General features: G+C 47.0%; 2 protein-coding genes and 1 long non-coding RNA gene across 3 annotated transcripts in view; 1 reads left to right on the top strand and 2 right to left on the bottom strand.

Moving 5' to 3' along the window:
- The window catches only part of LOC144156163 (uncharacterized), a 26,815-nt gene extending 15,043 nt beyond the window's left edge, over positions 1-11,772 (bottom strand). Inside the window, exons 1-5 of the mRNA XM_077688016.1 lie at positions 11,747-11,772; positions 10,428-10,644; positions 10,352-10,371; positions 8,082-8,244; positions 3,552-3,793 (exon numbers count right to left, since the gene is read on the bottom strand). Of these exons, the coding sequence (XP_077544142.1) occupies positions 3,552-3,793; positions 8,082-8,244; positions 10,352-10,371; positions 10,428-10,644; positions 11,747-11,772 (668 nt within the window). The remainder of the gene's footprint in view (positions 1-3,551; positions 3,794-8,081; positions 8,245-10,351; positions 10,372-10,427; positions 10,645-11,746) is intronic.
- The window catches only part of LOC144167752 (uncharacterized), a 21,432-nt gene continuing 7,555 nt past the window's right edge, over positions 10,458-24,334 (bottom strand). The window contains exons 3-5 of the long non-coding RNA XR_013322108.1: positions 23,381-23,622; positions 12,136-12,261; positions 10,458-10,560 (exon numbers count right to left, since the gene is read on the bottom strand). This is a non-coding gene — a long non-coding RNA (uncharacterized LOC144167752). The remainder of the gene's footprint in view (positions 10,561-12,135; positions 12,262-23,380; positions 23,623-24,334) is intronic.
- On the top strand, positions 15,083-17,043 carry LOC144167744 (uncharacterized). Its single transcript, XM_077696928.1, has one exon. It carries the CDS (start codon positions 15,141-15,143, stop codon positions 17,004-17,006), a length of 1,866 nt encoding a protein of 621 aa, XP_077553054.1. The 5' UTR covers positions 15,083-15,140; the 3' UTR covers positions 17,007-17,043.

A 24,334-nucleotide genomic window follows, 5' to 3' on the forward strand; every position in this document is an offset into this window, starting at 1 on the left:
GTATAAAATCCCCCTATGCTGGTTGCCTAATTCAAAAATATTTTGATGGAACCCACTAGTCGACGTCACAGTCACTGCTTTGGGGTTCTCTGTCGTGTAAAGCAAATTTAAGCTCCAAGATAATTGAACCAACAGCACGGGAAATTATAAAACAAACTTCCAGTCATGTGCGAAAATCAAACTGCAAGCTAAATTGGCCCAAAGGCAACCGTGCGATCGTTCACAATGCATCCGACAACCTGCGCGGCTGAAGGGTGTCCTCCTTTGACGTCATGACGGGCGCAACCAATCAGGGGCGTCAAAAGACGAAAAGCGCGCGTCATTCAAACGGGTCCGCGCTTTTTTCAAGATAAATGCCACTTGGACTCATGTACGATAAATTTCAATGTGATATTCGGAATCAGCGCGCAAGAAACTATATAACTGTTAATCTAACTCAATTTTTTTGGAAAGCGCTTCAGCTTCCCTTTAAAGCCAGGTGCTGCGCCGTTCTAAGACGGTCATTTTTTTCAAAATGGCCGCCGGCTGTCCCATAAATGAAATTTGTTTTTATTTCATTTTTTTTAGTAAGCGGGTAAATCTCATCACCATTCTTGGTGTTAATCAAAATATACCACAAATATGGGACCTTCCATTGAAGATTGAGCGCGAACAAAAGATTGTTTTGTTCAGGAAAAACTTGCCAAAACGCTCATTTATTTCTGTATCATTCTGTATAATTAAAATACACAAACAGCTTGGCTTCCTTTATGTTGGAGAACAGAATTTTAACAGGTCAGGCAGGCAGATTACTGATCATAGCCAATATTCTTTCTAGCCTCACTAAGTTATTGGTGTCGTGCATGAGCTCGCGTCATCCGCAATGATCGTGTTGGCCGCGGCATTCCTTTGTGTCGGGCGCATGGGCCCGCGGCAATTTTGTCCACGTGTAAGAAATCGAGCCTCTGTTAGTCATGCAGGCGTAATTATTATAATCATAATTACATCCTACAAATATAAATGTCCGTATTCTACCTGTTTCCTCTTAGTTTTAAGCTCAGTTTAAGCCAATCTTTGCCGCGCGTTATTTGTTTTCACCAATAAACAATAATGAGAAGTTTGCATTCCACCTCGCCTCCTACTTCTCGCTTACCCCTACTCCATTTATATGTCCCATCTGCACTTCAGCCTTCGTAATATCGCTCAAAAACAGTCACTTTCAAAAAGAATCATGAATTCTCTACTCGTCGTGCTGTAGTGGCACTTTTCTTATGGAGTTGCTGAACAAATGTGTGCTTTTTTTACGGTGAGGTGCCCACAATAATTTGAAGATGTGACTCAACAACGAGGCACCTTATTTCTATACCCGTTTTTTTTTTTGTCATTCACTTTTTCTAAAGGTATATACGCGTACGACGTATACGCGCAAAAATTTCTTCGCGGCGTGCATCTGACACATGAATTTCTTGATGACACATTGGACTTACAAGAACTGTAAGTGGTCGCTTTTGTTAGCTATGGACGCGTTTCCGTGAAGTCCAGTCCCCGTGAAATTTATGAACGTGTGCGATGAAGCGTCGCTATGCCACACCTAGATGGAAGCCAATCAAGTTACATAGGTGCGACAGTCACGCTCTGCAAAATCACCAGTGTAAATCAACTTAGATCCGTGTAAATGTCACCCAAATAACAGCATTTCACTGATGTACGACACCAAATTTTCCATTCTGCGAATGCGCTCTTCCGTGCGGTATAGCAGTCAGGGCTCAACGGTTCGCACCAGCCCCTGCAGGCCGTGTCGCTCATGCAACTGGTATACCGATTGTCTCATCTTAGTGTGATTTAGTTATTTTAGGAACCCACCACGGTGGCTGTTGTGCTGCTGAGCCCAAGGATTGAGCCCAATTACGCGGGTTCGATTTCAGCCTCCAGGCAGCGGCAGCCGCTTTTTTTGCGGGTGTGGAGGCGAGAAGCGAAAATACGTGTGTTCGAGATTTCGCGCACGTTAATTAGACCCCCAGGTGGTCAAAATTAATCCGGAGCCCTCTACTACGGCACGCCTCATCGCCTGTGTAGCGTCGGCGCGTGAAACCTCACAATCAGTCAAATCAGATATTTTAGGGCGATTTTAACACATCATTAAACTTAAAGAGCATAACACAGCTGCTGCGCATCGATAAAGCCGCGCGCAGCTTTCACCCTCGACTCTGCGTTGTCACGCATGGCCAGCTATTGGGCCGTTTTCGTGAGTCTTTTACAAATGCCAGTCGGGTGCGTTTTTGTCCACGTGCATGCCGCATATATCCAGGAAACTGACCGAATACAGCGCCTGCTAATTAACCCAACGCGCGCATGAAACTGACGGCGCAGCATTACGACGTCAGTGCATACGAATGAGAACTTGGGTTCCATTGCCGTGTGTTATTTCGCACTCATTATTTGCTGAATAAATAAATAAACTGGAATTACAACAAGAAAAAAACTTTTTATGCCGTCATCAAATAGTATCTAGTTTACTCTGCTCCGACTTAGCTTCCTCTACGTTCCTATAGCCGCTCACTTCACCATGTACATCCCAAATTTAACGCGGCCTCTTTACAACGCATGTTCTTTGGGGAACGTGCACCATATGGAAAGACAAACTGACCGGGTATACTCCGTGTTTTTCGTTCGTCGTGTTGGCCGTATCTTTAAGAAGTTCGCGCAGATACACCTTAATACAGCTTTTTTTCATACCTGCCTGAAAACAGCACCCACAAATGGCTTCCCAACTTTCCTTTCCTATTGTTGAAACATTGCACGCCTTTCTTCGGTAGTAGATTACGGCTGTATTATGAAAAGGTAATTGTGAATCGACAAGGAAAATTTCCAGTTCCATTTTGCTAAGTTTTCACAAGCATCTCGCACTTTTAACTCTCTGCCTTAAAGGAGTACTGACACAAAATTTTTACTTCATTTTTTTATTGGCTAGGTGTAATAGGTGTAATATTTGGTATACGTTGCAGTGAAGGGGTATTCTAGCGATTGCGCAATCGAAATGGCGACCTTCCGAAGCCACAAGATTGCGCTTACTACGCAACATCGTCTTCTTTTTCACAACAAGTCTTTCTGCGGTCACTGCAAGAATTTTAAAGCAGGTTAAGTGCGAGAAATCGCAGAAACGACTTGTGTCGCGTTCAAAATACTCCCAGTAAGTCACTTCTTGCGCTTCACGAAGTACCAGCCGGCTGCGGCGATGAGGCACAGGGGAACTTCCGTTATCGTTCTTAAGTTGCCCTGGAGTATATAGAGTGCGACCCGTCCCCGAAATTTTCAGTGGCCACGATACTTTCCACGGAGCGCACATGAGAAATAAAACAGGACGTGGTCAACGATTTCTAATTTCGCCCATCAGTCTCGGTTCTCCTTCATCCTCCGAGACGCCACTTTCGCCGCATTGGTTCTGCAAAAAGCAGTTGCAGTGAGTCTGATGTCCAGGTTTAGGCTTAGCGTCGACATCGGCGCAAGTCTGGTCGATGAACATACGGCACAAAAAAATGCTTCCGCAATCTCGTTCTTTAAGGTGTCCTCACCCCAGCTGGCGTCGGCCTTTCCTCCTGGCTTCGAGCACAGTGTCCAAGCCAGTGTTGGCAGCGAAGAAGTCGATCGCCTCCTTGTCCCACCTGGCATCCACATCCCGGGGTGCCACCAAGGACCGCGCCATGCGGTGCGCACAAGCGGGCAGTTCCGCCAGGTGGGCCGGCAACGGCCGCAGGTCGGACACCGGCACCGCAACGCGGTCGCCGAAATCGACTAAGTGAACCTCGGCTCGTTGCTGCAGGGGCAAAATGGGAGGCAGATGACAGGCACTTTGCAAGGTCAGAAACTACATGTGTAGAAACTTTGAAAAGTGTCGCCACCAATGCTTAAAAATCCTTACAGCGATAAAAGAATTAGCATCAACTTGTCACGTGGTGATGCTCAAAAGGTGCAATAAACAGACTCGGGCCGAGGAATGCACGAGCCATCTTTTAACGATTGCCGCAAAAATACGCAAAGGACAAGGCGTTGTATGTAATCGAGTGGCAGTCTAGGTACCTCCCTTCGTTCGGTTCCCGGAACGTGTCAGCATTATAGCTTATACTCAGAAAAGGCCAAGGGAAACAATCAGTCTTGAACAGTCTGCCGACTCCATATTTCTGCCAAAAATTCAAGGCAGCTCCCTCAATTCATCACACACGACTCTAGTCTCTACCGTCTACAAATTCCTCGCAATTACAAGAGGATTGCGACCTTGCGTTGATTAGTCAAACTAAAAAACTGCGTCTGCAAAAAGGCTCTTTATGATAGCCTTTATCATGAACGAATAGCGGTTGTGTAGAGAGGTTTGATTGTACTTGATGTATAAAAACAGCATTCTGGTGCCAATCCATCAAAGGAATATTGTGATTAGGGAATTACCGTTTACGGAAAGAACTACGGTAAGAAAAGTGGAGAATCCAAAACAGCCATTGTAACCAAAAAGAGGCAAGGCAGATAGAAACAGATAAATGGAGAGAAAAAAATGCAAGTTAAAACGTCGTTAGAGATCTACAGGGCTGATAAACTGGATATCAGAAAGGAAAATTTCTAAGATACTTCCCAGGGCAGTGCTTTGCTTTTTGAGGCTAGAGCGGTTGCTTGCCAACTAAGAGCTTTGTTGGGAAGTGTTCACAATTTAATGGGGTATGAGCTGTCCGCGGAAAAGAAACGGAAACTGTGTGGCACATAGTGTTAGAATACGGGGGTATTCATCCAAATCTACCGTATAATGCGGAATATAGGTCGAGATTTTTTACAGAAAAATTTGCTGAAAAGTCACCCCTCGACCTATATTGCAGTCACTGGCAGTTGTCATCTGGCGACCGGGCAGCCCATCGAGCCCATCCAAACCCCAAAGGCACCATCGCCACCACCATCAATCGGACGCGACGCCATCTTTGTTTTGTTGCTTCTCTCGCTGTCGGCGAATGTGTGCGGGCTATTTTCTTCTTGCTCAAAATGAGTTTAGGCACTTGGTGCCAGTTCACAGCAGCATTTAAAAGAAAAGTTGGGGGTTTTCCAAGGCCAATGACGTGTCCGCCTTGCGCCAGTTCTTTATCACCAAAAGAATGCGCACTAATGGAGTTAGCTGAAGGGGCAGCTCTCGGTATACAACGCTCGGAAGGCCTCGTTTCATGGGCGCTGCTCTGTGCAGCTGTACAAAGGGGCAAATTTTGTCCGCTAGCGCCGTGCGATGACTCTACGAATGGATACAAGATGTTTGCTGACTGCCTGCACAGACTGGCTGTCGCTCCGGTCTGCACACGAGTGTCCCATGCTTTGCGCTCGCTTCACGATGACATGGTCTTGCGAGTGTTTAAGTGCTGCATAAGCAATTCCCTGGACTGCACCGAGGACGGCCTGCTGTGTGGGCGACAGCAAGCCAGAAGCAGTCGTTCGACGATACTTCGGACAGTTTTAAATGAGTAATCAGAGACAAAACAAGTTATAGTCTCAATAAAACAATGCTTGGTACCTATTATTATTTTTTTTTTGCATTTTTCGGCTACAAGGTAAGGGGGTCGACCTATATTCCGCCTCGAACTATATTCCGCATTATACGGTACATGAGGGAAACATTCGGCTTCCAGAAGCCCTAGGGTTTAAGGATATCACAGAGGAAGTTAACTTCAGGGCTAGCGAGACTACGAAAGGAAGATTAGAATGCTCGTGGACGAAAAGCAGAGAGGGGAATATTGCCTAGGACAGTTACCACCTGTAACAGGAAAAAAAAAAGTATTTCGGGCCTAATAAGTTTTTGTGCCTGCCCTAAGCAGCGCTAGTATTAAACCAAAAGTATGAAACATAGGTATACTAGTCCTTTTTGGTAAGATGACAAGTCATCGCCCCACTACACATAGGAAACCAATAACAATCATCAATCATAATCATCGTTTAAACGAAACAAACAAAAATTGTCTGGGTTTTTTAAACGGGACGTACCTATCTGCAAAACAGTCCTGAAGTAACGGGATTCGTGTTACGCAAATCACATTTTGTCGATAACTTTAGATAACATTTAACAAGGTCACACAGAAGTTGTGGTCACCCCGTCGTCTCTTAAAAGTAGATGCGGCACGACTATAAGCTGCACGACATCTTCGCAACACACCTTTAACCCCTTTTACACGAGCTTGTGAGAAGTTCTTAGTATCTAGAAGGACTTTCGATACCGCAAATATGAAGTGAGAAAAAAGTTTGGTTCATTAGGACGGACACTAGGACACACTGGGCACTGCCAACCACTTGGAGCAGGCTGTCCATATATCACTTGAACAAGAGAGCTACCTCGATCACCATAATTTTTGGTTCAAGTTAAGACAATAACGTAAGATTTGTATTGCTATCATCAACAATAACTATGAAATCGCATAAATTCGGTTACCGGTCACTAGCCCATTGAGCCACCCGGGCTCGATGCGAGTTGACATGCGTAAACAATATTTTTTTAGCACACGAATGTCCGTTCTGGCCTCTCTTCTCAAATTTGTGAAGGTCCGGGATCATTTTTTTGTCGCTAGACAGTGTAAAATATCGAAAAAAAAGAAAAAAAAAAGTGCCAGAAAAAAATAATGTTTGACTTGCTGCTCTCGAGCATCACTATACATCAACAGGTTAAAATATCTTTTCTGCTCGGTGACTACATCTGTATTTGTGTCCAACAAATATTAGACGTGGCGTGGCGTTTCCCCTTATCCGCTTCTATCTGAAAGACCGCTGCCAAAAACAAGCGCAGGGCCATGTAGAAAGTCTACCAATGCCAAAATGAGGGATTAGGGAGAAAGGCGGTAAAAGGACAAAACGGGTCACAAGCACCACCAGAATGCTAACTAGGTGCTATTTTCACTGTGCAAGGGCTTTCTGAGTAACACGCCCGTCACCAAGAGAAAAGGGGAAGACACAATCCCGGTTAGATGCTTCTATTCCGCACACCTTCGTTAAATGGGCCATGCAGATAAAATACAAGTTTATTTAATTCGAAAAATTTGGTGTTTTATTTTGTCCCTGAGGTTTTCCCAGAGCAAACGATGCTGTATTCAGTGAGAAATTAATATATTTAAGTTTAATATTGATTCTCCCGCCAAATTGTGTTTCCGTGACGGCTGCAATGAAGTTACAAGGGCAGGTATTCACACGAGCTTCCGGTGCGTCGTTAGGCTTTGCAGCCTTGCTTACAATCAGTCCTGCCAGATGGCGCCACCAAACTGAGTCGCGGACAGTCGTACGCCGTTGCTTCGTTTTTGACCGTATTTGTGCCTTCCTTGTTTTTGTTAACGTAGAAAATAACTCATTTCGCTAAACATGGTGTTCGCTCGACAAATATGGTAACATAAGACACTTTCACTTACGCCAATCGGCCAGTGTCGTGTAAGACAACTACAAAGTGGCGGGCTGCTCTCCATCTAAATCAAACATAGTGCACCCTGTACAAAAAGCAGTGCGCATGGGTTCTTGTAGGTTTACGTGTATTTTCGCAACTTTTATTGTTTACCCTACCATTCTTACTGCTGTAAAATTAATATACATTATATATAAGCGCAAATAGTTCGTTCCGCAACCTTAAAAGCCCTGCCTACTTTGCCTTTGCTTTTGCCGGCTTCAACCAATCGCACAGCTAGGCATATGGCATCATAGGATCTGTTTCGGGAAATGAGCTAGTGGGTCGCATGGCCATTCCCTTTTTTCCTATTATATTGGTTATTTGAGCAATATGCACATGCGTTAAAAGTGGTGTCAGCACGATTCTAACGAAGAAAACTTTCGAATCAACCAAACTTGTGTTTTGTTGCACATCCCCTTTAAATTGACTCACATCAGAATGGCTTAGCAGACCTTTCTGGGCCTCTCAAAACTCTGTTTATTATATATTATTTGGCGGTTCATGCTCACAACTCCAGTAAGACGTATTGTAATCTCCCGAAAGCCAACTGCATTGGCTTAGAAATCCATCTTTGAAGCCAGAAATACATTAACGCGACGGGATCACTAATAATCCCGACTGTAGTGACATCTGTAATCGCCCCATAGCTTTCTTAACTCACGTCTGGGTCTTCCGGGGCAATCTTCGTCACCCGCACCCGGTACCAGTTCCCGTTTCGCTCATAGCGGCAGTTCCAGCAGGACCATTGTTTGACTTCGTCGAATTTCGGTGGGTAGCTGGCCACAAGCACAGGCGGCCAGGCACTTGTGCATGTCTTCCATCTTCTGCAATCATGCCACAAAATGCTAACTGAGTCGTCCAGTGTCACAAGACCAATGCTCGCATGAAAACACCACGCTACAAACACACTATGATGCTCCATACACAGCTATACAGTACAGCAGTATATCTGGTCTACGGTACTAGATATAGATAACGATGTATACGTGCCTACACATTCTATACATACATTGATACACATGCACATATAGGTATACACAGAAAAATCCCACAGTCAAAAAAAAGCAAGGAGCGCTTAGGGAAGTATTTCACGCTTTTTTGTGTTGAAGTAGCTTTATTTTTGCAGTGTTTGAAAAACATAAATAGAGTCAAAGAAACATGAAGAGAGAGAGAGAGAGAATAGACTTTTTAAGCCAAAAAAACACTGGCGCCGTTAGGCGCCAAATGGAGTGGGGCCCCCTTCAGGGGCTCCATATGCTGTTCGAGCCTCCAGGCCCCTGGTGATCAGTGGGGTCTGGTCTTCCAGGGTGGGGCTGAGCAGCAAGGTCTCCATCGCTCAAGTAAAGCCCGTTCTACATGAAGCGAATTTCGCCTGCGAATCCGCTGGAACGAACATTCGCACTTGCAAAGTTCGCAATGCCTGGAATTGTCGTCTACATATGGGGCCTGCGAACGCCGCGATTTTCGCATTTCAGATGCGCCTTGTTTGCAGACTGAATTAAGTTTGCCACCAGCAAAGGTTGTTGTGATTTTAACAAGGGTGGTTTTATTTTACTGATTGGTTTGCGGTAAATATAAGTTTATTTGTGGTTTTATATAAGAATCGCCAATTCTTTATCAATATACGCACACACAGCAGAGAAGACAAACGTTTTGGTGTGCCCGCGCTTTTGTCGCGCTCATACAGGCAACGCCATCTGGTTTCCAAGCGTGCAAGTGGTGCCGAGCTGTGCTCCTATTGGCCGCAGGTCCGGCCCCTCTACGCCGCACACGCCGCACGAGCGGCGTTTGCTCGACCACTTCAAATGTTTGGCACTTTGCCGCAGCAACGAAAAAAGGTGGTTTTGCCGCACGAGCGGCGCCGCATCAGCGAATTCGCAGGCGAAATCGCTCCATGTAGTACGGGCTTAAGGCGGTGCTGGTCAGGGGGAGGGGAGGGGGGACGGTGTGGGAAAAATCGTACTCTCCAATTACATGGCAGAGTGTGCTGAGTCGCTCGCAGAAAGGGCATGCCTTGTCGTATCGCGCGGGGTAAATTTTGTTTTGAAGTAGAGGGTGTGGAAAGGAGCCGGCTTGAATTTGTCGATAGATGCATTGATTTTGTCGAGTGAGGGAGTAGTGAGGTGGGGGAAAACGTGCTCTGCCCTCCCTGTAGTGTCTGAGTATTTTGCGGTAGGTAGTGATTGGTTGTTATGCAGTCTCCTCAGCCCGGAGGGTAGCTACATGACGGTAGCTTGGAGTGCGCATCCGATCCCATACTACGTGTACTTCCCGGAAGGCAGGGTGATCGGCACTTTATAAGGAAATTATACGAATAACTGCCGACAGTCCGCCCCAGTTTCCCCTCAATCGGAGTTCTCCGTGGGTGGGATGCACCTGTCCCACTCACGTGCCGTCTTGTCACCGGTCATGTAATGCGATGTCAGTGCTGTGCACAGACCAGCCTACACTTGTTTATACGCTCAGGTGGTAATACAATCGCTCCTAATCTGGACTACCTGTGTGCGATTTCCACACGACTTAAAATTAACCCAATACTGTTCTATGCCAACAGAACTTTTCATTAAAATGAATTCACAGACGCAATAAAAAAAAAAATGTCGGGACTTGTGTCGATTAATCCACACATGCAGTCTGGCACAGGCTCTGCCATTCTCAAGTGTACTTTACTCTTTACAGTGGGGGAGAATTTCAGAAGCGGCCAGCAGGGGTGCTTTTCCGCATTTGGGGGTACTTAAAACTCGACTCGAAATCCCACAGGGCTTGAACATGGCCCATCCTGACTCGAACTGAGGCGACACATGCTTCCACGCAGGCTGAACGGATTGGCGAGTATGCTCCAGCAGAAAGGCTCATAAGGAAGTGCGGACGTTCAACTCATGCCGGCAGACTACGCATGAACCTATGCTCGGCGCCTCCTGACAAACATACAAATACGCCAATTCCACACACTACAAGCGAAGAAATACAACAAACGGACAAACAGGGAAAGGGAAAGAAATCTTGCCTTTTCCAAGTCGTCTTCCACCTGCGGAATCACGTAGAACTCCGTGGGGTTGACGATCACCGTGATGAGTACGGGGAAGGTGTCCAGCCGGAGGGATCTGAACCCGACGTTCCACGCAAGGGCGGGCAGCGGCCTGGGGAGGAGCAGAAGGACGAGGAACCGGAAGTGCTTTGACCGCCGGTGCAGTGTCAGCTGCGGGCACTGCGGTCTGGGTAGCCTGAAGCAAGCGTAACATTTGTTATCATAGAACCTGCATGGGTTAAGAAAGCCTTGAAGACAGAATACAACTTTGCTCAATCTGACATGACTAGCCCTTGGCAACTCGTTCCACGCCCTTTTATCCGCGAAATAGGTTTTCTAAGAGAAAAACAGAAGTGTGGAACAACTTCCCAACTTCGCGTGGCACTGACGTATTAGGGGGTCAATGGTGATGTACTATGGGCCAGCACTAAAACGTTAACTGCGCTTAGCCCTCAACTCATACAATCAAAATTGACTGAAGTTTCAACTACAATCGGCCAGTCATGTTTCTTGATGGTGGCTTGGGTCAGCAGCCACCAATGGCACAAACAAATTACGGGACGTCATAGTTCAATGGCTTGAAAATGGCTAGGAAGGCCACTGGTTCATATGTTATCCTCATATATTATTTTTTGAAGTTCGAGATGGAATTCGTGTCGTTGTTATGCAGACAAAACATACTTTTTAATGAACGTAACATATATTAGCATTCTGTATATTCATTTTTCTTAATAGGCGGTAACCTCGGCAATCCTACTTTGGTAACTCCCGTGCGATATCTATGAACTTAGCTTCAAGAAAAAATAGGTATATTGCAGCGAACTTGTGCTTCCATGAAAACTCAAAGAATACACAGGTGTTGAAGCAGCATTCAACAAAGTGATGTGCGCAGGCGAGTGTCAGCCAATCAAATACCACGGCGGCTGCTCTGGAAGTATTTATCTTTCCTTGCAGTTGTTTCTCGAAACGTCGTATTACAACGAATAAACTGGAGATCAAAAAGGGTTATTCTAGGCTAGTGATTTCAGAGCTAAACAGCCTTCCTATCGAAATAAGATAGCCCGTAGGGCATTTAAAAAAAAAGGAAAGGATACATGCACTTTGCTGGAAACACATCAGGGCGCCGTCGGATGGTAAAAACAGAACAGAAGTATACAAACGGCATACATGGTTCGCGGAAATATCAAAAAATTGGCTCAGGTTGTATTAGGGGTGCAAGGTTGGAGAAAGAGCAGAGCTGGCGGCCCCGCTGCCGTCGTCGGAGACCCGCCTGTTGCCCCTGACATGAATTTCCGAACTTTGCGATGCAAGCACTGCTGTTCATGGCTGGCAGGCCCGGATGTGTTTCTCAGCAGCCTTTCATATCTCTCCCAAAGTGGACCGCATTAGCCCGCGCTAGAACCCGCGGCAACCTACTTTGCGAACTCAGCGTCTGTAGCGCTAACTCGGCGACTGTGCTCCACACTTCACGCGCAAATGCACAGGAACTGGAAGGACAACAGCACGCGAGAGATCACGCCATGAATGGTGGGCAGAGTGTTCTCGGAGGTCTGCGTGGTCCTCACGAGGCGTACACGTGCTCGGCTGGGCTGAGTTTTCTGGTAATGCTCGACGGTGGAACTGAAGTCTTCAACAGGTCTGCTGTTGAAACAAAGTTAGAGACATAGGCGTTATCAAACGAGCTAACCTGGATTCGAGTCATCGTGTCCACACATTCCGAGAGGAATTCCTTTGACAGTTCACGCTGGCCTGACCAGCAGCAGGCGTGTCCAGCACGTCCACCACGTAGCGGCCAGTCAGGTCGTCAGCTCGCCTGCGGCGTTGAGCATGTTCCAGAATTTCCGCACAGCAGCAAAAGACGAGACGCCCGCAGAACCCAGAGACGCCACCTGCAGCGGGGAGACTGTAAATGCGACTGTCGAACCCACTGTCGAACTCAGTCGCCCAGGACCGTAGCCACTTTGGGAAACAAAAAGAATTCAGAGCGCTTCCGCCTATGAAGCTGGGTAGCTGGTGTTGCAGAGGGATTTGCTTTTTCGATTCCCGGCCGCGGCTTGGGCTTTTCTGATGCAGGCGAAAAGCGGAAACGCCCCTGTGTTCGAGATTTCAGCGTACGTCAGATTCCCATTAGTTCAAACTTAATCCGGAGCCCTCCAGTACGGCGCACCTCACCGCCAGTGTAGCGTCGGCGCGTTTATACCCACAAAGAAACAATCATGTTGGATTTGTTATACGTTGGAGTTTATCTATACTGGGCATTTGCTATTTCAGATATAACGACTGCGCTGCAATCTATACGTCCCAGACTAAGGACGCACGCGATTGGGGGATAGACACACTGACGTCTTGTCACGGCGTGGCTATGCTAGACACGGCAAAGGCTCTGTTGCACCACACAGATGGCCGCCGACGTGCACGAGCATTACACGATGCCATTGTGGGGAGAGACGCCGCGCGTGGAGAGAAGTATATGCGACTCGGGAAAGAGGAGGGGGTGGTGTAGAGGAGTATAAAGTAGGTCTGTAACCATAGTCCCTCCGTAAATGGTCATGCTTCACAATGCCGCACACAATGTAAGAACGCCCGCCTACAAATACCAAGCTAGCTTACACCGATACCTATAAGGTAGGCTTTATTACCAAACATGATCGTTTGCTGGGAAGGCAGTCTTCCTGGGGCAATATAGGCCGCCTTATATGAATAAACGGACGCCCCAGGAGCTTGTCCTATTTTTTAAAGCAAAGCTTTCTACCTCTACCAGCCCATGGTTCTTTCGTTGCGTGCGGGACAAGACACTCCCAACGAGGCTGGGGAGAGAGAGGGCGCTTTTCACTCACGCAGCACAATGTAGATGACGTGGTGAATAGTTACCCAACGTTCCCCGTGCACTGCTAACACCGGTGGGCCCATCGGCGGGGCGGCTTTGTCATCTGCTTTAGCCACAGTTGTTTCGAGCCTGTTTTTGCGCAGCTTCGCGTCTATCGCGTGCTTCCTTCGCACGGCTTGATTAACTTGTTCGACAGCACCTTCTGGGTAGCCCGGACCCGACGAAATTAATTGCTCATACGGCAAGGATGCGTTAAGCAAGGATACGCTTTTTTACCCGCTAGAAATTGTGTAACTGGTCTTAAGGGGGCAGACGGGTCTTTGAGGCCGAAAAATGGCCAAAAAGTCGATTTTTTAAAAATGGCATTTTCGGCATCCGCGGCTATTTTTCTATCAGTTTGCAAATTTTCTCACCAAAAGGCGCTGTATTTTACTGTAAATATCATTTTAAAGTGCACCCCACTGCGCAGTTCACTCATAATTCGATGGTAAAACGGCACTTTTCTTGCCAAGCGTAGCTAGCGTTCTCGGCTAACGAAAGCGTCCATCTTGGTCTCGTTTGAAAGACCGCTTCTTCGTCTTTGATTTCCCGCCACGGCTGCCTCATTTTTCTCATAGAGTTTCATACAAATAACTAGAGGGGAAACTGGCGCTAGTGTCAACGCGAATATGGCAGCGGCGCTTACGCTTCAATGGGAATGATGGGTAGTTTTGGAACCGGATTGCGTAGGATCAAAACGGGCTTATGGCTGCGCAAATCGTGTTTTTTGACAAAAAAGCTCTTAGTGCCCGGTTCTTCGTTTACAAATTACATGGCAAACAAAAAAATTAGTGACGAAAAACCGGTTTTGTACGAAATAAAACGGCGCGTTTAAATAAAAAGCAGACGCGGAGTCGAGAAGGTTTGTGGAGCAGGTTTGCCATTTTCCGCCAACTACAGCAGGACGCGGACTTCTTTAAAAACTACTTGTAAAAGTTTCGGCGCTGGTGGTTTGTAATAGTAAGAGTAGTTTTGTGCTCATAAGAAAAAAGAAACCGATTACCTTTGGAGAAGTTATATAGTGACATACATCAAGCTGCGTTCCTATCAGCCGCCGGTGCTGCTGTTCTACGCCGTAGGAGCCGGCGTTCGCACGAAACGTGTGGCTGTTCCAAGCGATTCGCAACCGTCGTCAGCTTTGACAATACATTGCTCTGCCGAATGAGCAGCGCCGCAACTCCTAATTAGCAGACAACTTCGCCGCACAGAGCGCCGTCATTTGTGTTTTCGTGCTCGCTGTGCGGCAATGCGTTGATAACCCACCCAGTTCGCAGCTCTCGTTGTAAAACATTCCACTCAGGGCGGCGTCAGCTCACGCGAGGCATGCAGTTCAGAAGAGAAACGTATTTTTGATCACTCCTCCGAACACCCCGCCTAGGCAAATGCGTTCATGCAAATCCAAAACGAAAACGAAACTGTCTGCAATCCATAGCAAGTTCCACGAGCCATCAAGCGCCAATCCGAATCCACAATTACCCATCACGCCCATTGAGGCGTACGATCGCAGCGCCAGTTTCCCCTCTAGTTATATTGTAAGAAACTCTATGATTTTTCTCTCTGGTCGCGAAGAAAAAAAGCGTACAAAGAAAGGTCAAATGCGCGCCGTTATTGGCTGCTGAGCTCACGTGACCAAAATAGTGCCATCTGATTGGCGGATGCGGATCAGCAGCGTCTGCTGCGCGCAAAGGGCAGGCAACGCGTTGGTGCAGGGCAAGCGGGTAGCCATCTTCGATAACGGCGAGCGTGTGGACCATAGTGTAACTATGCCGAACCGGGGCCGCAAGTTCAATACGCGACATAAATTCGGCAGAAAAAGGAAGAAATCTATGGGAAGTAACTTCAACCGCAACGCTGCACCCCCAGAGAAAAGTGACGAAGAACGGGACACCGCGTCGCCCACCGAAGCTGCCGATGTTGACCTAGGCCTAACCCGCCTACCGGCCTTGGAAGTTCCGACTCGCAGCAGCCGCGTCCGCCGAGATACGACGATGCTGCAGCCAGCAGATCTTCAGGCAAGACAAGATAACGCCGAAGCAAAACTACAGAAGCTTGCGTCAACCCCAGCGACGAAAAGGAAATTTGGTCGTCTGGATAAGAGCGACGAAGAGGCCCAGCCTGTCGACGAGACGGCCTTCGTCATTGTGAACCTCGAGTCGGTGAATGAGCTTTTTAGCGCTGTGAAGTGCAGAATATGTGGCGGAGACGTTCGCGTTGAGAAATGTGACCGCGAGTATGGCCTTGCGGTAAAACTAATGGTGGTGTGTGCGAACTGTGGAGATGTCACGGCAGCATGGAGCTCGCCGCGCGTCGACGGAACCCAGAAAATGAACCCTTTCGCTGTAAACATCCTCGCTGCTCGCGCGATGCAAACTACCGGAAATCGCCAAGCTGCTCTAAATGACATCTTCTCAACCATGAACATTTCTCACCGCGGTCTTCATAAGAAAACTTGGCAAGGGTACGTAAAGCAAAAGCTAACCCCAGCGGCAGCTCGCGCTGCCGAGAAAGTGACGAGTGAAAGCGCACGGTCGGTTCGCGAACTTTACCGTGAACTGGATGTCGCTAACCCCGGGAACATTGCCGTGTCGTATGATGGGTCGTGGATGACTCGTGGACACTCATGTAACATAGGTGTGGGTGTGGTTATTGAACTTTTCACTGGGCTTGTCATCGATTATGTTGTGCTGAGCAACTTTTGCACGGGGTGTGAGCGAGGGCCGAAGGAAGGTGATCCGGCCTATGAAGCTTGGCGTGCTACCCACATCTGCCAGAAAAACACGGAAAAAAAATCTGGAGAGATGGAAGTGGAAGCAGCCCTTATCCTTTTCGAACGGTCACTTCAAAAATATGGGCTAAGATACACAACCATTCTCAGTGATGGCGATTGTCGAACTTTCCTCGCCTTGCAAGATAAAAAGGTGTACGGGTTCATTCAAATTGAAAAAGAAGATTGTGTGAATCATGTACAGAAGCGCATGTTCACCAATTTAAAAACTGCGCTTGCAAAGCACAAGGGTAGTGGCTCAGAAAATCTTGGAGGAAAGGGAAGGCTGACGGGTGACCTTGTCACCAAGCTAAGCTCTTACTACGGCTGGGCCCTCAAGTCTCACAAAGGTGATGTTGAGGCAATGGAAAAGGCAGTCATGGCGACCTACCACCACATTACGTCAAATGATGCACTGCACAATCACAGCCTGTGCCCGACTGGCCCCGACTCTTGGTGCCGCCAAAATGCAGCACTTGCCAAGGGAGAACCCATGCCAAAGCACCGGTATAATTTGCCACCACACGTGTGCAAAGCCCTGCTTCCAATTTATCAGCGCTTGTCGAATAAGAAGCTGCTCGAAAGGTGTTCACGGGGTAAAACCCAGAATAGCAACGAAAGCCTTCATTCGCTTATCTGGGCACTGGCACCCAAGGAGCGCCATGCGTCGCTCTTCACTGTTCAAGCCGCTGTTGCAGAGGCAGTGATGAGGTTTAATGCTGGCAACGCGAAAACCTCATCAGGAATCCTGAAAGCCCTCAGCTTAAACCCTAGCGTGAAGAGCACCAAACGAATGACCGAGAAGGACCATCAACGAGCACAAGACTCGGCTCGCAAGCACACCTCAGCTGAAAGAGTCCAACAGGCCCTAAAAAAGCGTCATTCAAGAGCTAATAAGCAGTCAGACTACATTCCTGGTGGTTACTAGCAATCTCGCACTGTAAATCTGTACATACGCTGTAGTATCTATCATTAAAACGTGTGCCATTTGTTTTTTGCACTTTTCTCAAAACTCAAATTTTAGGACTTCGTTCAGTTTTGTCCCCAAATATCTCGGCACCCAGAGCAGGTCGGGCTGTAATTTTTTTTTCTAATGATACCTACACGTGTGGAGCATACAATATAGGAAACAAATTTTGAAGTGGAGGTTTTGGAAAATTATCATCGTGTTCAATTGACACCACTTGTGAGCCATTTCTCGCAGAGTACAGGAGGAGTGAAGTTCAGTGTGTTGTAAAGAGACGAAAAATAGCTAAATCAAAAAAGTAATTCCTATATTGTATTCTTTAGTCATTTCTCTATCTATCCATGTGGTTAGTGCTATTCTGTGTGCCATGATTATTTTTTAATTGCGTCCGAAACTAATGGCAATTAATCACTAATTATGCCAAAATATAATCAACTTACAAGAAATCTAATTGCAGATTTGAAATCAGCACAAAAAACTCCATATTGCTGTGCAGTTTCATTAAAATTGGTCAGTAAATAAAAAAAATAGCTCTAAGACCAGTCTGCCCCCTTAACTCAATGTAACACCACCACTCCTGCTTAGGCACATTCGTGGCACGCAGCATTGTTTCAATAAATAAATAAATAAAGGATTGGTTTGAGGGGCAGGAAAACAAAATTTGAAAATATGGACACCACATACAGATATCTGCCCACCAGAGAAACGCTATCTTTCGCGCACTGCTTGCCACAAATGCGAATCCGTTTTCTAAATTGGTGAATACCAGTTCGGTTATGCTTTAAGAGGTATTACAAAAGGCGCAAACAGCAACTGGTTCTGATAAATAGCGATTATAATTTTTTCTCAGCTTTCTCGCAATTCTCAAACATACAAAACTTACTAGTTTTAATCGGAATAAATGGGAATCACTAAGCTAACATGCCGAATTGTTTCGCTGTCTGGGCTTGTGTCGCGCGGTGATGTAGCACCGTCCTAGTACATCAGCATGTGCTAGGTTCCGCTGTCTCACCCTTCGAAACACGCTCCTATCCGTTTTCTTTCTGCCGACGCACGTCCGGGCTACAGTGGCGGTGTCCGCCCCTCTAGCCCGGCCGTGGCCGAGGCTGCTGCGTTCTGGAATCCTGCCACGCGAATTCCAGGTAACGGCTGGCAGAGTCTCTGGTTTCACTCTTTGTAGACCAGGTGTGTGAATTCAAGTAACGTCAAAAGGGCAATTGTTGCGGGCGTCGTTTCAAGCTTTGCTTTCTAATCACCTTCACAGCGTGGATTGGAGCCAATTTTTTTAGCAACAGCGAAGGTTTAATGCGTTCCCACAGTCTAGGCGTTTTAGAGAATAGCCATACTGTGATAATACAATGGCGGGATTTCTCGCATAAATGCATGAGCAACCACAAAATGGGACAAGCTAGCAAAATCATTCGTCTCGATGTGTGCCCCAGAGCTCTGGGTTTTAGAAGTAAAAACTGACCACTAATACTTGACATCAGCGCAATGCCACACATTTTTTTCTGAAGAAATATTTAATTGCTTCCATACAAATAGCTACAGCTGAGGCCTCATCACTGCCCTAGTCGGAAAGGAGATTCGAACGTCATAGTATACACACTGCCCAGCGCCAAAAAATCTTTACAGCTCTTTCATATGTATAGAAATTTCAATGATTAGGTGTGAGATCTACAATACTGGTAGCAACAATATTGCAAGAGGCCAAGGGATCCTTACTAAAGCTTCTGTCATGGTCACATCCCAGGCCCTGGGCAGGTAACCAATATAATGCTCAGGAGTTTAAATGGCAGCTCTATTACCGTTCTCACAGGATACTTCACCCATTATTGGAAACAAGGCTCCCTACCGCAATCGTGGAAACATGCTAAAATTGCATTTATCCCCAAAACCGGAAAACAATTGGCATTATAACACTTCCACCCATTTCCCTTACATCCTGTTGGGGAAGATCTTTGAACACATTGTCCTCACGCGGCTAGCCTGCCACCTTCGAGGCCCCCAATCTCTCCCACTCCATGATAGGGTTCCGTGCTGGCCTGTCCACACCAGATGTCCTCTTCCAAACTTCCAGAGAAGTATTAACACCACGCAATAGCCTAGATATCCCTGCTATTCTTGCCTTAGATCTAACTAAGACATTTGACAATGTATCCCACGAAGCCGTAATGAATGGAGTGCAGTCTGTTAATCCGGGAGCCCGCACGTATAACTGCATACGTAGCTTTCTGACTGGTCGAACTGCAATTATCCAAATACGGGGCATTACCTCTGACACGATTGAACTTCCATCCAAAGGAACCCCACCAGGGGCGGTGCTCTCGCCTGTACTCTTCAACCTGGCCATACAAAACATTCCCAATCGTTTAGACCTCAGGTTCAGCCTATACGCCGATGACATCGTATTATGGGTGACGTGTGGTATAGTGATTCGCACATAGAGGAGATTCTGCAGGCTGCTGCTCAGGTCGTAGTCGAAGAAGCTGGACGTTCAGTGCTTTCGTGCTCCCTTAAGCACGAACTGCTCCTATTACACCCACAATAAGTTGTAAAGTTTATCTGGACATTAAAATTTAGATAGCCAATAAGCAGATACCAGAGGTCCTATACTGAAAATACTGGGGATGACATCGAAATTGAGCCAACATACAATTTCTCCCTAAATTGCAAAAGCGTGTCCCAGCCACCTTATTTATCTTTTAACCACTCTTGGTCTTCACCCTGGCCCTTTACACCAGCCGAGCTCGTAGTGTTTAACTGATTTTATTTTTGTTCCCTCCTGATCAAATAACTTTGTGTTTGGCGCTCTTTGCCCTCGTCGGTCTTGCACCATGACTCAAACCATCATCATCATGGAACAGCATGTCACCCAAACTATTGGGTTCATTAGGTGAATCTCTAACCGTAGCAAGGGACTCCAGTAGGCGGACTCAAATGCCTGCATCCGACTGATCAAGGCATTTGTTATCAGTAGCATCACTTACTCCTCTACTTGAACCCCAGTAAAAGTAAATAAGAGAAAGTCAATCCGCCCACCCTCCGGGCATACAAGGATGCCCTTCACCTCCCTCTTAATACATCTACTGCCAGTCTTGAGGGACTTGGGATACAAAACACGGCAGAAGAGCTCAACGAAGCCCATTTATCCAATCAGGTGGTCCGCCTATCGAAAACTCCCCCTGGGCATCACAGTCTCAAACAATGAGGAATAACCACTCTCGACGACCTTGAAGCAAAATCTCCTCTCTCTAGCGACATTCATCTAATCATCAGACGACACCCTCACAACGTGCATCATACAAACAACCTGTGCCGTAGAGAACAAATGGTACGAGCTCTACACAAACGTCTCCCGGTCCGACCCCCTGTAATATATGCGGATGCTGCCAGTTATGGGCACTACAATGCCTACGCCATTGCTGTAATTATTACCCCGATAACCGCCCCTCACATCACTGACCGTTAACACTCCCCATCCAGCCACGGAGAGGAGGTGTACTTTACGTTAGCACTCTCGATGAGGCTAATCCAATCAATCATAATATATGGTTCTAAAACGGCCTTTCTAAATTTCGCAAGTGCCCTAATATCAACGCTGGCTTCCAAAATTCTGCGAAAAAATCCACCCAATTCCACATAGAGCTTATCTGAACACCGGCACACACTCGTCTCGAGAGAAATGAGGCTTCCCACAACGCAGCTTACGATCTGAGCCGGGGTCAGTCACGTTCCCTACCACGAGGCCGGATCTGACAGGGACCGACTAGTCACGTACAATGAAAGTACTACCCATTACCGCCTCTCCCGCCGTAGATACCCTCCCGCCCGTATCCAACTCGACCTTTCCCCAGAACACTCGTGACGTCTTCTGCAGACGAACACCTTTCCTGATCCCGCAAAGCTAAACCTTATCCATCCTTCTTTATGCCCCTCGCCCGAATACCCTGCATGCGGTGCCCTAACCACCCTTACTCACATCTTGTGGGGATGTCCTAAAGACCCGTTTCCTTCACGTACTTGTGAGCAGCAGTGGGAGAACGTGCTGGGGAGCTCAGACCAAGATATGCAAACCACAATGCTCAACAGAGCTACCGAATTCACCACTCGGAACACGCTGGGGGCCACTATACAGCCTTAGACCACAGAACGCTCAATAAGGTGTTTCTCACTCTCTCTTTATATATATGAGGGAAATTTGACCAAAGCTTGAAAAGATGTATGACTCTAGCTGAACAATTAGGGTGCCCAGTCAAAGTGGTTGCTTGACAAGCGCACAGACAAATACAATTCATGTACCCACTTGCCCTCTTTTGTTACCCCGAGTTCGTCTACATTTAAAACAAGGAATAAACAAGTACCATCCTTCCTAGTTTCCACGGTTCTGCCATGCTTTATCTCTAGAAGCTGCTTTGTGCGGCAATAAATTATGAAGATTACATTTTTCTTGACTTTTTTACATTTACTTCAAAGCACGAAAACGATAGAGCCAAACTCATCGGTACACTGTTCTCACAAGCCTTATATTTAGTACCAATAGTCCTGTCGCGCTAAACAACTGTTGCAAGATACACATGTTCCGAGTTTTCCACTGTACAGTCTTAGTAATGTGCTTCTCTACAACAGGCAGTTTGTTCAGGCTCTTTTACAATTACTCCCAGTAATAAAAAGCAATAACTTGCTCCCATTAGTGTTCTGCCGAACTGCATTCTTATAGATCGACTCCTTTTGGTTATTCACAGGAACCCGTCCCTGCGAGACAACCGTGCCCCGGTCGGTGGGTCTCGAACGCGGTATCTGCGATGCCACCGGCGGGTCAGGATACATACCCCTGTGTGACGAGCGACCTTCAGCAGACGGACGAAAAGACCCGACCTACAACAGCTCCGCTGTTAAAATACCAGCAGTGTCGGAATGACAACAAGCTGCGAGGGATAACTGTCCCCGTTCTATCCCTAACAAAAAAGCACTGAGCGCGACCACTACGAAAACTACTCGCAGCCGACTCAGGCAGGATGTTTTCATCCCAACCTCAGCATTTTCAATGAGGCGAATTCAACTTTTGCCGTACTGTGTTGTTGTATTCATTACGAAGAGTTGCAAATGCCGCACTGCATAATACACAACTCACTTGTATCCCGTACATTTGGCACTTTTTAATGTATTTAGATCTCAAACACCGTCGTTGCGGAATCCAGTGCACCGAAAACCGCAAAGCTGTGAGCCACATCGTATGGCTGCTGCGAATCTGTTCGGATCACTCTGTCGTCGTTAGGGATAGCAGTTAGGCTGATGAAACGATTGTCGCTGACGTTTTCAAACAAATAAAATTAGTAGCCGTAAACAAAAAGGAGGCAAGGCTAGTACTGCCGACGCGCACGCCTTACCAGGAGGAAGTCTTCGATTGTATTGCTGAGAATGATAGGCGGCATCAATGGTACTTAAGCTACGCAACGCCATCACGCAGAAAAGTTCACCCGCATTTGAAAACGCTAGTAACGCGGGGGCCAATGTCTCAAAAACGCAAGAGCTGAAGTCTGCCTTCATTCTTGCTGCGGATAATTTAGCTGCAAGAAGAGGACGACTTTTTGCTTGCAGGCGGGCTTTGCCACAGCAGTTCTTTCTGCGTTAAGTAAATAAATTGTTTGTGACAAAGTCTCGGGTGCCTGTTTTACTGCGAAAGCCTTTCGTGTCTGGGTTGGCCACGGCGAACACTCAGCTGTACTCGGGAACACCTTAACAACCGCACAAGCTCCTTTAGTGTATTACTACCCGAAGCGACAGACCCGGATGAAAACGTGCGGGGGGGTTTTCAAACAAGATTGCGCTTACTACGCAACATCGTCTTCTTTTTCACAACAAGTCTTTCTGCGGTCACTGCAAGAATTTTAAAGCAGGTTAAGTGAGAGAAATCGCAGAAACGACTTGTGTCGCGTTCAAAATACTCCCAGTAAGTCACTTCTTGCGCTTCACGAAGTACCAGCCGGCTGCGGCGATGAGGCACAGGGGAACTTCCGTTATCGTTCTTAAGTTGCCCTGGAGTATATAGAGTGCGACCCGTCCCCGAAATTTTCAGTGGCCACGATACTTTCCACGGAGCGCACATGAGAAATAAAACAGGACGTGGTCAACGATTTCTAATTTCGCCCATCAGTCTCGGTTCTCCTTCATCCTCCGAGACGCCACTTTCGCCGCATTGGTTCTGCAAAAAGCAGTTGCAGTGAGTCTGATGTCCAGGTTTAGGCTTAGCGTCGACATCGGCGCAAGTCTGGTCGATGAACATACGGCACAAAAAAATGCTTCCGCAATCTCGTTCTTTAAGGTGTCCTCACCCCAGCTGGCGTCGGCCTTTCCTCCTGGCTTCGAGCACAGTGTCCAAGCCAGTGTTGGCAGCGAAGAAGTCGATCGCCTCCTTGTCCCACCTGGCATCCACATCCCGGGGTGCCACCAAGGACCGCGCCATGCGGTGCGCACAAGCGGGCAGTTCCGCCAGGTGGGCCGGCAACGGCCGCAGGTCGGACACCGGCACCGCAACGCGGTCGCCGAAATCGACTAAGTGAACCTCGGCTCGTTGCTGCAGGGGCAAAATGGGAGGCAGATGACAGGCACTTTGCAAGGTCAGAAACTACATGTGTAGAAACTTTGAAAAGTGTCGCCACCAATGCTTAAAAATCCTTACAGCGATAAAAGAATTAGCATCAACTTGTCACGTGGTGATGCTCAAAAGGTGCAATAAACAGACTCGGGCCGAGGAATGCACGAGCCATCTTTTAACGATTGCCGCAAAAATACGCAAAGGACAAGGCGTTGTATGTAATCGAGTGGCAGTCTAGGTACCTCCCTTCGTTCGGTTCCCGGAACGTGTCAGCATTATAGCTTATACTCAGAAAAGGCCAAGGGAAACAATCAGTCTTGAACAGTCTGCCGACTCCATATTTCTGCCAAAAATTCAAGGCAGCTCCCTCAATTCATCACACACGACTCTAGTCTCTACCGTCTACAAATTCCTCGCAATTACAAGAGGATTGCGACCTTGCGTTGATTAGTCAAACTAAAAAACTGCGTCTGCAAAAAGGCTCTTTATGATAGCCTTTATCATGAACGAATAGCGGTTGTGTAGAGAGGTTTGATTGTACTTGATGTATAAAAACAGCATTCTGGTGCCAATCCATCAAAGGAATATTGTGATTAGGGAATTACCGTTTACGGAAAGAACTACGGTAAGAAAAGTGGAGAATCCAAAACAGCCATTGTAACCAAAAAGAGGCAAGGCAGATAGAAACAGA

Source organism: Haemaphysalis longicornis, unplaced genomic scaffold, assembly GCF_048455015.1.
Source record: "Haemaphysalis longicornis isolate Haplotype H1 unplaced genomic scaffold, Haemaphysalis longicornis Haplotype H1 scaffold_1, whole genome shotgun sequence".
NCBI lineage: Eukaryota > Metazoa > Arthropoda > Arachnida > Ixodida > Ixodidae > Haemaphysalis > Haemaphysalis longicornis.

Bases quoted from the DNA above. Each gene is read 5' to 3' on its own strand.
- LOC144167744 (XM_077696928.1), top strand. From the start codon at position 15,141: ATGGGAAGTAACTTCAACCGCAACGCTGCACCCCCAGAGAAAAGTGAC.